This window comes from Parasteatoda tepidariorum, chromosome 3 (genome assembly GCF_982258835.1).
Source record: "Parasteatoda tepidariorum strain Cologne lab strain chromosome 3, Ptep-v5.0, whole genome shotgun sequence".
Lineage (NCBI taxonomy): Eukaryota > Metazoa > Arthropoda > Arachnida > Araneae > Theridiidae > Parasteatoda > Parasteatoda tepidariorum.
The window spans coordinates 104,974,208-104,989,344 of record NC_141757.1 but is presented as its reverse complement, the minus strand read 5'-3'; the positions used below and the strand labels follow the sequence as shown (position 1 = coordinate 104,989,344).

The 15,137-nt window shown below is 29.6% G+C and overlaps 1 protein-coding gene across 1 annotated transcript in view; it reads right to left on the bottom strand.

Annotated features, from left to right (window-relative positions):
* LOC107441632 (GTP-binding protein Di-Ras2) overlaps positions 1 to 15,137 on the bottom strand; it is a 57,352-nt gene that overhangs the window by 6,412 nt on the left and 35,803 nt on the right. The window contains exons 2-3 of the mRNA XM_016054969.4: positions 6,551 to 6,699; positions 4,416 to 4,564 (exon numbers count right to left, since the gene is read on the bottom strand). Of these exons, the coding sequence (XP_015910455.1) occupies positions 4,416 to 4,564; positions 6,551 to 6,581 (180 nt within the window). The 5' untranslated portion in view covers positions 6,582 to 6,699. The remainder of the gene's footprint in view (positions 1 to 4,415; positions 4,565 to 6,550; positions 6,700 to 15,137) is intronic.

The following is a 15,137-nucleotide window of genomic DNA, read 5'->3' as shown; positions in this document are numbered from 1 at the left end:
GGGACTATAATTTTAAAAGCAATAATTTACGGTAAACTGTTACCATATGCATGGTTTTAACACCATATAGTTTTATTACCAGAATTCGTTTTCCCCCCACCCAAAATGCCTTTATTATACAGTACGTCAATTTTGCCATACTTTTTTGTCTGTGTAAAAGAATAATTAAATAAAACTGTTAATTAAAATAAAACAAACCCTGAGGCTTATTTGCCGAAATATTTCGAATGTTGAGTGAAACGGGCGATGTTATATCATTAGTTTTTAATTATGGCTAATACTTTGAAAGATATGTTTTGTGGTAAATAAAAAAAAATTTATATTTTTGAGAACAATATTTTAAAGAAGTACTCTCTTGATATATTATGAAGACCATATCCTAAAATAAATATCAAATATTGATAATTATCGACACGACACTAATAACACCACGATTATTTAAAAAAAAAAACAATCCTGAAAAAGATTCAATATGAAATTATCGTGATCATTATCAATAATGATTAAAATAGAAAATGATAATATCGTGAATTCTGTTGATAAGAAATAGGATTGTTAATGTGTTGATAAATTTCGTTTGACAATGAAAATATTGATAGTTTTAAAAAATAATTTAAAAATTGACAATATTCGCATTTCCTGACTATGTATCGTATTTTTACAATTCTGATATCACCCAGCTGCAGTGTTTATACGCACAGTGTTTTTAATTATGCATTAAAATCTCGATATCGCGAGGTTAGTCAAGAAACTGTTATATAATTATTTACAATTGTTAATCAAAAAATTTTTAAGAAATTTATAAAGGGAACTGTTGATTAACTTAAAGCAGAGAAAAAAAGTAACGTTGCGATAAAGCTCCGAATGATTTGAAATTTCTCTATCTTAATTCAAAAGAATTGGGTACATGCAGCTAATCACATGATCGTGTCTAATCACGTGGTTGGACATGGCATAAGGTTACAACTTTAAGACTTGAGTTCAATATCACGCTGTCAGTTTTAAGTCTAAATATTTTGTTGTAAGTCTTAATTTTTTTCAGGTCTTAATATTAAGTCTTGCTCAAACCCCCCTTTGTATGGAGAAATAAGCAAATCACAAAAACTCTTCCAAGTTGGGTGCTTAAGTAATATTTGATATGAATATTTTTTTCATAAAATTAAAACATGAATCAAAAACATAATGAAAGAAACATTTTTCTTTTATTTACGTTTATTAAACTTATATTTGATTTATGTAAAAAATTTAAAAAAAATGTGTTTCGAAAATTAGTCGAATCGAATTGAGTAAGTTTCGAAAATTAGTATGCCTTGTTTTTATTCATTTAATATTTATTATTAATGCAAGAAAAAACTCTGAATAATTGATTCCGAGACCAAATTATTCTATATCTGCTATTGCTTTCCGTTTCTTAAAATTATAATTATTTTTACAATATCTTTAATTGTATCACAGCTTAATTTATAATTCAGTTCAGTTTATTTAATCTAATATTTATTTTAATTCCATTATTTGTTTACTTGCCTTTTTCTTATACTTAAAATAGAGATTAAATGTATTTCCGGAACTACCTTATTTTTGGAACTTTTGTTTGGGAGGACGATATTCATATTTCCGGTCAGTCCCAATAAAGGGGTTAACCCTAAGGGATTAGTCCCAATAAAGGGGTTAATCTTTGACCTACGGAATATAAAGTAGGTGGATCATTCAATTCCTTTTAAATTGTACAATTGTGTAATGAGATGAATCGGGTTCGAATCCCAGCGATGGCTGGTCAATACGTAAGAGTGCTTTAATACTTTCACTTTTATATTGATTGTTTTAAAATTTAAATTAAAGGGTATTATTAAAGGGTAGTTTATGAATTTGTGAAATTAAATCTTGAGAAAAGTCTTATAAGTTAACTTCTATTTACCTCGGCTACGTAGCAATATTCACGTGTGCAGTCGTTAATGTGTAGAGTTTTTTACTTAATTTTTGACAAAAACTTTAAGGATATCTTGTGGTGTTTCTATTTTATCTATAAGACTTCGGCTTCGATTTCAAAAGTTCAGTTAAAACTGTAAATAATAACAGATAAAGTTTACACATACGTTATTAATTACAGTTTTAATGGCTTCAACTACATTTATTATAAGTTTTCTTATAATCATATGATTGTTTATAATCAATGAGATTGCCCCTATAATCATTGCATTTATAATCATGATCGTTGAATAAGACCTGTGAGATAAGGAATTGTAGTAACATGTGATTACAAGATAGCAAAAAGCTAAAATTATAATAACGTAACAATAACGCATAAAATAGTGTGAATTCATTATTTAAATCTCATTATTTATTGTGAAAACATTTATTTTGAAGGAAAATTCTTTTCGGTGCTATGAGTAAAAAAAAAATCATTAAATATATCGATTAGATGCCTATATGACAAAGTAGAAACTGCAACTATAATCGGGCCTTATGATTACTAGTAATCAAATTTACATGCATTATACATTTAATTATTGATAAATATCATAAATATACATCATAAATATACATCATAAATATACATCATAAATATATATCATAGATATTTACCTTAGTCGTATATTGTAATCCCACGATAATACGATTTCAAGAATATGATATGATAAGATTATATGACTACATATAATGTGACTTCAAATATATGATTCATTATAATAATTTATCATTATAAAAATGATCATGGTTTTTTGTAATTGAAATTATATTTAATCATGATTATGCTTGTAATAGTAGACCACATAATTACTTATATTTACTATTCCTCGTAATCGTTAATTATGATCACAAGTAATAGAGATTATATGGAATCATGATTTATGGTTGTAATCGCGGATTATATGATAACTTGCAATCGTGCATTCCTTTGATCTTTGATGATTATGATTACTTATAAGCATGATTTATTCATTCGATCATAGATCATATGATTATCTATAAACCCAAATTTTGATTCTTTGTGACACTGGTAAGGTTTTTTTTGTAATCATTGATTATGATTTTTCGTAAACATTGATTATGATTATTTGTAATCATTGATTATATTTATATTTCTGAAAAACTACATTGATTCCCAAATCACTATTTTCTTCCATGCTATTTATTCAATAAATATTCAAAATATTATGTTTATTAAAAGTTATTTTATAATAGTAACAAATACACTATCCGGCCAAAAGTATCCGGACAGCCAGTGGTATGGACTTAGAGCGTTCTGAGGCACATATATCTCTCATTTGGTGAAACAATGACGTAACAGCAAAATCAACCTAAATAGAGTAATTATCAGTTACGTCATTGTTTTACACCAAATGAGCAGTATATACTTACATTGTAACCTATAGGACCACATTGTTTACCCCATAATAAGCCTATAATTATTTCTTCTATTGGGGACAATGACGTAACTGCAAAATCAACTTAAATAGAGTAATTATCAGTTACGTCACTGCTTCACTAAATGAGGGGTATGATGTTGGCCCTTCTTTTGCATCAATGACAACCTGTACATGTCAGGGAAGATTTTCCACAGTTTCTGATAGGTGGTCACAGGAATTGACATCCAGGCTTCCACCACAGTGCTTGCAGTGAGGAGGGTCGATTTGGCTGGCTACGTAATCTGCTCTCTAATTCGTCCCAAAGGTATTCTATGGGCTTTAGATCGGGGCTCTGAGAAGGCCAGTCCAGTTTTCGTCAAACCACACGTGTGAGCAGCGATGAGGGTATAGAGCGTTCGCCTTCCAATGAAGCGAACCGAGTTCGAATCCCAGTCGATACGAATTCCGCATCCGGCTTGCACCGACCACAGTGCTGACGTGAAATATCTTCAATGGTAGACGGATCATGGGTTAGAGTCCCCTTGGCGTCAGGATAACTGTTGGAGGTTCTCGTGGTCTTCCTCTCCCTGTAACGCAAATTCGGGTTAACTCCATCAAAAAGTCCTCCACGAAGGCAAAACTTCTCCCAATACTCGATCCAGGAGTTCCCTTGTCTTCTGGATTGGATTCAAAGTGACAAGGCCACGGAGTTGAACATGAGTTGTCGTAAAGCTATAAAATTGGATCGGCTGTTCAACGATGGTTATAAAATATAAAATAAAATAAAACCACTTGTGTGCAAGCCTTGATGTGTGAATGGAGCAGTTATCTTGCTGGGCCTTCCCCGAAATATTGCCATAGAGTTGGGAGTGCAGCATTGTCCAGAATGTGCACATACACATCTCATAGTTTTATGTTTTCAACCACAGGAAGTAACAGACCCAGGCCAAACCACGAGAAACACTCCCACACCATTATGGTTCCACCACCATAACAATCGGGTGTCCGGATGACCAGATAGTGTATTAAATGGATGATAGGAATAATCTTTGAAAATGAATGAGTTACCTGACGATATGTGTCTTCAATAGTTGGTATATAGGATTCTCTGAAGGTCCCTTTCACAAACCTTAGAACAAGTGAGCTTTTTCCAACTCCTCCAGCACCAAAAACTACCACCCTGTAGTCGTTGCTTTGTTCAGGCATAGCGACTCTTCCTGGAGTGAAAACATATATTATGCACAATTTTGTCTGCTTTGACAGAAGACAAAATGCACTATCAATTTGAGTACGATTCATTTGCATGATCTCTATAAAAAATGAAGTGAAGAATGTATTTAAAGTATGATTAAGTTGTAAAGAGAAATGTGAATATCATTACATGATGGAAAGAGTTATTTTTAGTGTGATTTATGATTAAGTTAAATAGCTTGATGTTCAAACAAATTATGTGAGCTAGAATAAATATGTTAGTCCCTGATTTAACCCAAGGCCTGAGAGGCCCAAACCTAAGGTCTCCTAAGTATTACAAATATTTTTTTTTTGTATTTTTCCTTAAGAATTGTCTATTAGAGTTATAAGTTAACAAATATTGAAATAAATAAAAGCTCAAATTGACTAATACATCGTAATTTACTTGTGTTATAAATAATTTAAAAACATTTCATAATCAAACAACATGTAAATTTAGTTAAAAGTATTGACCACGGGGCCCCCGACAGTTCTGTGCCTAGGGATCCCGCCGTTCTAGATCAAGCCCTGAATTACGCGTTCCATATATAATATAGTTATTTGAAAATTTCATACACTAAAAAAAATGCTTGCTATATTACCTCAATACAGTGACAAACGCTAAGGTAATTTAAACACGCTTATGTATTTAAATTTTAATCTAATGCTTAAAAGAAAATTTAAAATACACTAGAGGAAAGAAGGCAGACAAAATGCTATTTATAATTAATTTCTAAATATTTTTTAATTTAATTAACAAAGATTTTTTCCCTCATATTTAAAAATTGTGTGTAACAGGCCAGCTAATAAATGACATTCATCTATGTCTGTTAACTTATGAAAGTATGGAATACTTTTTAAAAATAGGAGGCGTTGTTTTTTTGATTCTATTGGAGGATCTTTATCGAACATCTTGTAAGAAAAATTATCTAACTTTAAAAAAAAAGTATTACGAAACTCTTCATGGAGTAAAAACATCCAAAAAATGGATATATTTTAAATGTAGTACGTTTTGACTCCCAATTATAATAATTCATAAAGCTCTTGCAAAAATTGTTTTTATTAGAACTATTTCAGAAATATAGGATTTAGCATTATTTAACAAATCAATATGATTTATTAACATAAATTATGAAATTGTTATAGGCGTAGCATAAAAAATGAAACCCAGCACACTTGCATTAATAAAAGGGAAGAACATGTAAAGTGACATGCTTATTGAGTGTTAGAAATCAATATTAGAATGTACAATTCTTGTATCCGTAAATTTGAGTATGTTCAAAATATCACTTAACATGATTGTAAGAGCATATTAAGTAACATTTTCATGGATTTTATAAAATCAGCTTGTGAATATATAAAACAAGTTCCCGGAAAATTGAGTGATTTCAAAATCAATTAACATATTTGTAAGTGCACGTTTGTAAGCGCATGTTAGTAACATTTTCACAAAGTTTAGAAAATCAAATTTAGTATGTATGGAACAGGCCTTTAAATTTGATTACTTTTATAGTATCACTTAATTAGTTCTTCCCTTTAGCTTTAAATTACTTCAATGAAATATATACATCAATACAGGAATTGAAATATACCAGTTACAAGACAATAAAATAATAAAAATTGTATAGCAATTGCAAACATACATTCAGACAATTTTTCTTTGTAGAAGGAAAAAAAGAAAGAAACATTTATATCCATTCATGCAGATAGATTGTTTGGTAAACACAGTTTCGTAAAGCAACAAGATTGTTAACATTCAACATTCAGCAACAGGAGTGTCATTTCGTAAAAGCAACAAGAGTATTTTGCTAAGATGAGGATTGTGCGAGGGTTCAAAGAAAGTTAGCATGCAAAATAAATTTCATAGATACAACACACAAACGTGAGATTTTTTTTTTTCTTTTGAGAGAAAAGGTTTGTCTTAAAATAAGGAATGCAGTGCCCAGAAAGCAGGTTTTAAAAAATAGTTTTACCAATAGTTGTCGCTGCCGTCAGTACACTCATCCTGTATCCTGGATGGAGTAGCTTAGAAAACACATTTATTAAATTTTACAACCTTTGTAGTGCTTACATTACGTGAACTGAAGTGAGGAGATGATTCTTACAGTAATGTAGATGACACCTGAGGAGAAAATATAGAGTTGTATTGCTTTCGTTTTCGTCACCTTGCACATTTTTTTTGCTTCCTATAATAAATGTTCTTTTTAAGCCTCCCATACCCTGTATTGCTGTGTAAGTCCTTTTGTAAGTCCGTGAGAAGTGTTCTTCCCACGAAATTCTATCATTTTTAAATACATATGGGAAGTTTTTTTAAATTTTTTCCATCAAACTATCATTTGTATGGCCACTGTCTATGGATGGGTGGCCTAATGTAAACAATAACCGTTCTTAAACCGGAAGAAATTTAGAAAATTTCTGGTGTATCCCTCCGCTTATGTTGTGACTACGAGGCGATGTGTGAACAAGCCTAATATTCTATGCAGTTTTGTTATTGTAATTTGGGTTCAAATCTAAACATAATTGTACCATTCATAAGAGCTTTCAGAAATGTATTGATTCTCAGAGGACGTAAAGCCAAAAAAAATTTTGGAAAGTTAATATCTCATTGTGAATAATTCTTAAAGTTTGCCATGTTTTGTATTTTATCCCTTATTTGGCTACATTTGAATAAAATGTCGCCAAAAATATCTTTAAAAGTTAGTCTAATTAGAAAATATTCTAATGATTATAATATTAATATGATAATGCAGAAGTTTAAAGGCTGAAAGAAAGAACTCGGTACATGTGAAATACTGCAAAAGATATGATGCAATAATATGATGGCGCGTTTTTTCAATCTGCGGCGTAAAAATATATCGGAAGCAGTAACCCGGAAGTCTTGCGAGAGCAATTTAACCACTAGCGCCATCACCCTTAGCTTTACACGATCACCCATCCATAAGTTCAGAAAATAAAAAAAATACCAATGAAGAAAGCTTTGTTTACATAAATGTGGGTAGCGGTAAAGGTTTGCGTGGGTGCAAAGAAGAAAGGCTATCACCGGGGAGGGGAGAACGTTATGGGTTCGTTTATTTGATTGTTTCGCATCAATGTCATTTGCTTTTATAAACGCGGAAACCATAAATTTGGTTATTTATAAGTACAGAATTTCAAGTTCATGGCCAATTCTTCACAATGGGAAAAAGTTTTAAGACTTCCCCACCCCTTTCTCGCCTAAAAATGGTCTTAAAAATCATATAAATTTTAAGTAAAAAGCTAAATGAATATCTTTTTATAAATCAATCTAAAAATACTTACAAATCGATAGGCATAAATAGTTTTATTTAAATTCTTCATCAAGTCCAATCGTAATATATTCGAAAAATATTACAAAAAAAGCTATTTGTGTCTTAAGGAAGAATAAAACGCAATTAATTCCTGAGCTATTGTGTGAGACTATTTTATGTTGAATTTTTTATTATGTTGTATTTATGTATTTTATATCATGATGATTCATTTAATTCTTGTTAACATACGCAAGACATGAAAAATAAAAAGGAAAATATGCTATTAAAATTTGAATAGCACCTTTAAACACTTAATTACAGTTGTTTTCTTGTGTGTTCTGAGGAAAAGAAAACATACATATGAAACATTCTTAAGGTGTATTTCTATCAACATAGACTTATTTTTGATTTTCTGTCAAATTCTATAACATGTGACCAACAGTTGATTTTGAAATTTTAAACTTGGTTGCAGAATATAAAACATTTTTCTCAGCTTCTTTAACTATCAAAAGACAACAGGTATGTTTTTCCCTTTCTTCATACCATAAAGCTGATAAAACCTTACCTTAAGATAATGAATGTCAATAAAAGTTTAGAAAACTTAAAACTTTTGGTTACTTTTTTTTAAATTCGTGGTTTGGTGTTTGTTAAATTAAGAATTTTCAAGTCTGTTATTAGTTGTTCCCCATGTAAGATTAATAAAGTTACAAATTACTAATTTACATCATTAAGAAATTTCGCCTACAGAAGAAAGTTAGAACAGTAAAACATATCATCTCAAAGCTTTTGCTCCTTATTATAGGCATTTCTGCAAAATATTTCATATTCTTTGTTACAGTATTGATTATTACATTTGAATGAAAGTGAACCACTATGTAGTTTTGACAGTGCAGTCTTTCGCATTTTTACAAAATAGCATCTCTGTACGTTTAATATGTATAGAAATTCTTTATTCACCCCAGGGTTGTTATATAAATGTAAAGAAGCATATTCTTTAGAAAAATCGTACAATGGTTATTTTTTTTTCATTTTTCCTTGAATTCCTTTAATAGATATTGTGACCAGCTGTCAGTATATATATATATATATATATATATATATATATATATATATATATATATATATATATATATATATATATATATATATATATATATATATATATATAAGTTCAAAATGAAGAATAAAACAAAGAAAAATTATAGACATATGAAAAAAAGGGGGTGGGAAATAATAAGTAAAAAAAAACATCAAACAATATTTTATTTAAAAAAAAAAAAAAAAAAAAAAAAAAAGTGAAATGTTAATTAAAAAACCGGAAAAAAAGCCGGAAAAAAAGATATAATCTTTTCTTCAGCCCACACGATTATATCCGCAAAACAGAGTGCTTTCTGATATTGTATATTTATAAAATTTTTTTTTTTTTTTTTTTTTTTTTTTTTGAGTGCTCCTCACACTATTGTATTAATATATTTTGCTTTGGCTTTATTGATACAATATCAGAAAGCACTCTGTTTTGCGGATATAATCGTGTGGGCTGAAGAAAAGATTATATCTTTTTTTTCCGGCTTTTTTTCCGGTTTTTTAATTAACATTTCAATTTTTTTTTTTTTTTTTTAAATAAAATATTGTTTGTTGTTTTTTTTTTTTACTTATTATTTCCCACCCCCTTTTTTTCATATGTCTATAATTTTTCTTTGTGTTATTCTTCATTTTGAACTTATCTAATGAGTGCTGTTTACTTGCAGCTTAAGCGCAATAAATGTTACTTATTGTTTTTCTTAACTTTTAGTGTTTTCTTGTATTTATTTATTTATTTATATATATATATATATATATATATATATATATATATATATATATATATATATATATATATATATATATATATATATATATATATATATATATATATATACACACACACACACACATATATATATATATATATATATATATATATATATATATATATATATATATATATATATATATATATATATATATATATATATATATATATATATATATATATATATATATATATATATATATATATATATATATATATATATATATATATATATATATATATATATATATATATATATATATATATATATATATATATATATATATATATATATATATGGATGAAAAACTAGAAACTTGGAACACACATACAAACACAAAAAAATAACTCTTCTTGAGTTATTAAAATCGCACCATTTAACTTTATTTTTAGTCATTTTTCTTATTTACTTTTGTAACTTAAAAGTTTCAGAAAAGATCAAAATTAGTAAGCTCACCGGACAAAAAATTAGTCACCCTAGTTAGCAAGCAGTGATGAATCGTTAGGTCTCGTTAAATGACGCGGTGGTCCAGTGACGTGCTCAACTGTGTACTCATTGCTTCAACGTGATCAAAGGCAAGTAGCTATCAGTGAGATATTTTTGTTTGAAGTGCAAATTGTGTGTAAATATGGGTAAGTGTAAGGATGTGATAGAGTGGCAATTGTGTTTGGCCGTCCCCATGGTCATACAGTGAATGAAGTTTCTGGATTTGTTGGTGTTTCGATGCGAACTGTTCAACGTGTCTACAAGCAGTTGTGTAATACACGTGGTCACGAAAGACGACATCAGAATTGTGGTCAGAAAAGATCCTGCATGAAAATGACCAGAGACGTGTTTCCCGACTTGTCATTCAAAATCGCTTCCAATCCCAACAGGAATTGCTTCAGTTTATATATGAAGGTCCATCCTAACCTGATAGTGAGAAACATTGCGACATGAGCTGCATGCAATGGACATTTGGAGTTGAACACCTCGTAAGAGGCCATTGCTAACGCAGGCACATTAAGCTGCGCGACTTCAGTGGGCTGGAAGTCACTGAAAATGGACAGTTGCTGATTGGCGAAATGTAATATGGTCTGAAGAATCACGGTTTTGCCTTCATTCAAAAGACGCACTTTGTCGAGTGCTACTAAGAGCATATGAAGCATATCATACTGACTGTGTGCAAGGTCAGGTTCAGGCCGAGGGTGGGTCTGTCATGTTTTGGGGGTGTTTTCCTTACTATGAATTGGACCCCCTCGCTCATATGACCACTAACATGAACCAACATGTTTATTTGAACATTCCGGATGATTAGATGTTGCCTTTCAATCAACATCTTCATGAAAAGTGTGTTGTCGATACCCCTATTTATAAAGATGACTACAACAAAGTTCATCGGGGTGGAAGAATCTGTGACTAGTTTTACGAACACTCAGCTACTCAATTACATCTCGACTGCCCTGCAAAATCACCCGACTTGAACCCCATTGAATATATGTGGGATATGCTGGAACAACAGGTAAAACGTGGAAATCAGCATCCTTGCAATTTGGTGGATTTGCGTGATCAAATCCTCAGCGAGTGGCTTATACTGGATTCAACGTACCTGCAAAACATTGTGGACTCCCTTCCTAACCAAATCTAGGTGGTTATCATATCCAGAGGCGGTGTTACACGCGATTAAATGATGTTTTTCATGATTTCTCTAAGGGTGACTAATTTTTTGTCCGGTGTGCTTACATTTTAAGCTTTTTCTATAGTAGGATATATTGTTTTTGTCAATAGGTTAATAATCTTTAGCAATGTCAAAGTAATAGAAAAAGAGGGATAGATTATTTTTTCAACGATATCACCGTTGATGTCTTAATCCAACATTCTATAGAATGAATGGAATTGACCTGAAAAATATGAAGTGATTTAAATTTTACAAAAAAAAACTTTTTGGGGATATAACATGAACAAAAGTTGTTTGGGGACTAATTTTATATTAATAATTAAAAGTTATGTGCATTTTCGAAAAGTAGTCCTCCTTAAACATATTTCTCAGAAAAATCAAATTAATAATAATAATAACCATAATAAAGAAATATTAAGTAATAAGGCGTAACGTACTTTTTACACGTAACGTACTTTTCATTCACATTTTATAATATTGTACTGAAAAGAAATAGATATGGAAAAAATATTTATAGAATAAAGTATTGTTATTGTTTGGTTTGAAAATCAGAGCTTCAATCTCCAAATATTATGAGAGTATTCGTTATTATATCTCACGTCTTTGCATTGTTGTTGTTGCTATGGAAACTGGGTAAACAATCTCTCGCACGTATTCTGTAATAGGAGGTTTAAAAGATGATAGATGATGTGTTTACTGCAAGTTTTGCCCTATTTTTACTCAGAAAAACCCTGAAAATTCCTCCATTGCCTTTTTGCATGATCTGCTTCGTATTTAAAACTACCATAAAGAGAATTCTGATTCGAAAATTCTTTTTTTTTCCAACTTTGAAATTTAAGGTATTTTTTGAAAAAAAAAATTGATAAAAAAAGGTATTTAGTCTTGTTAGAAAATGTATAATTCAAACACAAAAATTATAAAAAAAGGTTGCAAATTTTTAATAACCCTCAAATTTAAAAAAAAATAAATCGGATTTTCAAAATTTTAATTTTTGAATTAATTTTTAGTGATGCGTCTTATTATGTATCAGTAAAAAATTATCACTATTATCATTAATTAAATTATTATTATTTTTATTTTGAAAATTTGAATAATTTAACAAAGGAGTTTTAGAAGATCAGCTGATTAAGCTATGACTTTCAAATTTTTAGGGGGGAAGGAATTATCAGTTTTTCCATCTTTCTTTGAAAGACGCTTTAATGTCCAAAATGAAATTGTAAAAAAAATAATAATTTTAAACCCAAAAAAAAGAAAAAGAAAAAAAGACAAAACATTTTATGAAACATCATCGTGTTCTGTGTAAGAGGAATATAACCAAAGAAAAAGAAAACATTTAAAGATCACAGATGGTGATCCTGGATAGTTAGTGTTCTAATAATATTAATTATTCATAAAATCAATTATTCACAAGTCATTTAAAATTTTACGAAGATCGTGACCTCGATTCATTAAAATGTATTCAGCAACCACACCACAAAGCAGAACTAAGTGACATTTTATTGAATACTAGCTGATATTATGAGAGTATGGAAAAAAGTAAGCAATAAATATATCAGAAATAAACAACACTGAGAAATCCTGTACAAAACTGAAAGACATATAACAAAATTAGTAAAGCTAAAATAATTCATTTTTTAAACTTATTGTTACATTTTGTCCTTCCCGGTGGCAAGACACTTTTGCAGTAGTTCATCCCATGAAAACAAAAATTAAATTTATTCAGAATTTAGGTTGGCAACCGGGCATGGCTGTCTTGTCGCTCACGTCTCCAGACTTGAGTATCTTCCTTACCCAAATTGAATTCTGTGCAAGGAGGACAACCTAATGAGTGATGAGTACCCAGGGATATGCCGATTAGTTGTAGGAAGTATGTACGACAGATACTGGAGGGCTCGTGAGCTATTACAAGCCCTGCAAACTGAATGACTTTCTATTAACTCTTGGTTTATGTTACTGTTTTTGATATTTTTTATACTTCTTCTATGTTCTATTGTTTTCATTGTTTTTAATGCTCTAATGTTTTAAATATTTATAATCTTTTAATGTTTTTATGTTGCATTTTTAATTATATGTTAATTTACGTTATTCTCCCAGTATGCTTGTGGGGAGTGCTTGAACGCTCCAGCGAATGATATGTGTATCAATTGCTGCTGCTAAGAAGAAAAGAATTACCACAATTATGCCATTTTCTTCTGTATTTATCCCTTTAGAGGGACAGCAAAAAAACTCTTTTCACATTATCTACATTAAAGCTTCCCAGTATTGTTTCAGTTTTATCATACATTTACTATTATTATTATTTTATCATACTACATTTGGTAAATATTAAAACTGAACCAATTACTTTAAAACTAGTAGTGCCTATTAGCAATATTAATTACGCATCATTGGCGTCAATAATAATATAGAGATTTCTTACTTTGTCCTAAACTTAGTTGCGTCATTTCTCTATACTTTTTACTTTTCAGTACTTAGAGTATATAGCTTATTTTTTTAATGGCAATTAGTAATTACCAAAATTAATTAAGTATAAAAACATAAACGTCAATAATATGGCGATTTGTACGCTTTTCCTACACGATTTAGCACTATTTGTCTATTGATATTGTTTTTTAGTACATAGTATATGTTTTTATTTCTATTTTTACATATTACCAAAATTAATTAAGCCTCATTGGAGTCAATAATAGCATGGTGATTTTTCAAGGTTTCCCTAAAAAATAAGTTTCTTTTGCCTTTTCGAACTTATTTTTGCTTTTTTATTTCAATTAAAATTCACTCCCGATTGTAATTCAGCATCATTGGCTTCAATAATATTATGTCGATTTTTTATACTACTCCCTTATGAAGCTTGCACTTTAAGCCACCAAGAAACATGCTTTTTCCTTTGTTGATTGTTTGTTATCATATGAAATTTTCGTATCATATGCACTTTACGGATGATATCATATGCACTTTTCTAAAACACTCAAAGGCAACCATTTTGCTTTCAACCACCGGTTTACTGACTTGACAAAATCATTGAAAGCTGTAAGATTAAAATAAGATCTTTTTCCCAAAATATCAGTTAATTAATGATGTAAAAATTTTATTAAAATTTACTTAAAAAATTTAATTTAAAGTAATCATAGCTTGATGCTAAATTGTACGTTAAAAGTAAGAAATAAAGGTTCGTAATAAAATTAAAACTTTAAAATTTGACTAAAACTAGTTTTAGCGGAAAAAAAGGAGAACACTGAATTGGGTGTCACTTTATTAATATTTCAATAGATTTCAAAAGATATTGTGGATGTTGGATTTGTGAAAACATAGTACTTAAGAAGAGTTAAAAATCGATAATGGTCAGGAACAAGAACTCTTTGATTATTTAGGAAATTTTTATTAATATATGTGCGCACTATGAATAAATAAAAACAAGTTAAAAATTTCCGATGGAAATCCCCTCAAATAGCTATCTCGGGAATAAGATTTGATGTTAAGAAGTGATCATAAACTACTGAAATCTTCTAAACAAATCTTAAAAAATTTAAAGAGCATTTTAAAAATGGAAGCACCCTATAAAATATACATTTTGCAAAGTTTCTAATGATTCTTACGAGCGCTATTTTCAAGGTGAAAAGTATTTATTTGGAGGGAAAAAAATACGGCACCTGTAATGGGGCACATTAAAAGCATTTCAAAATAACTTTGATACGCAAAAAATCATTTTCGTAATATTTCATGATATCGTTGAATATGCATCAAAATATTTTTATAGCTTTTGAGTAGTAAGGAAATATCTTGT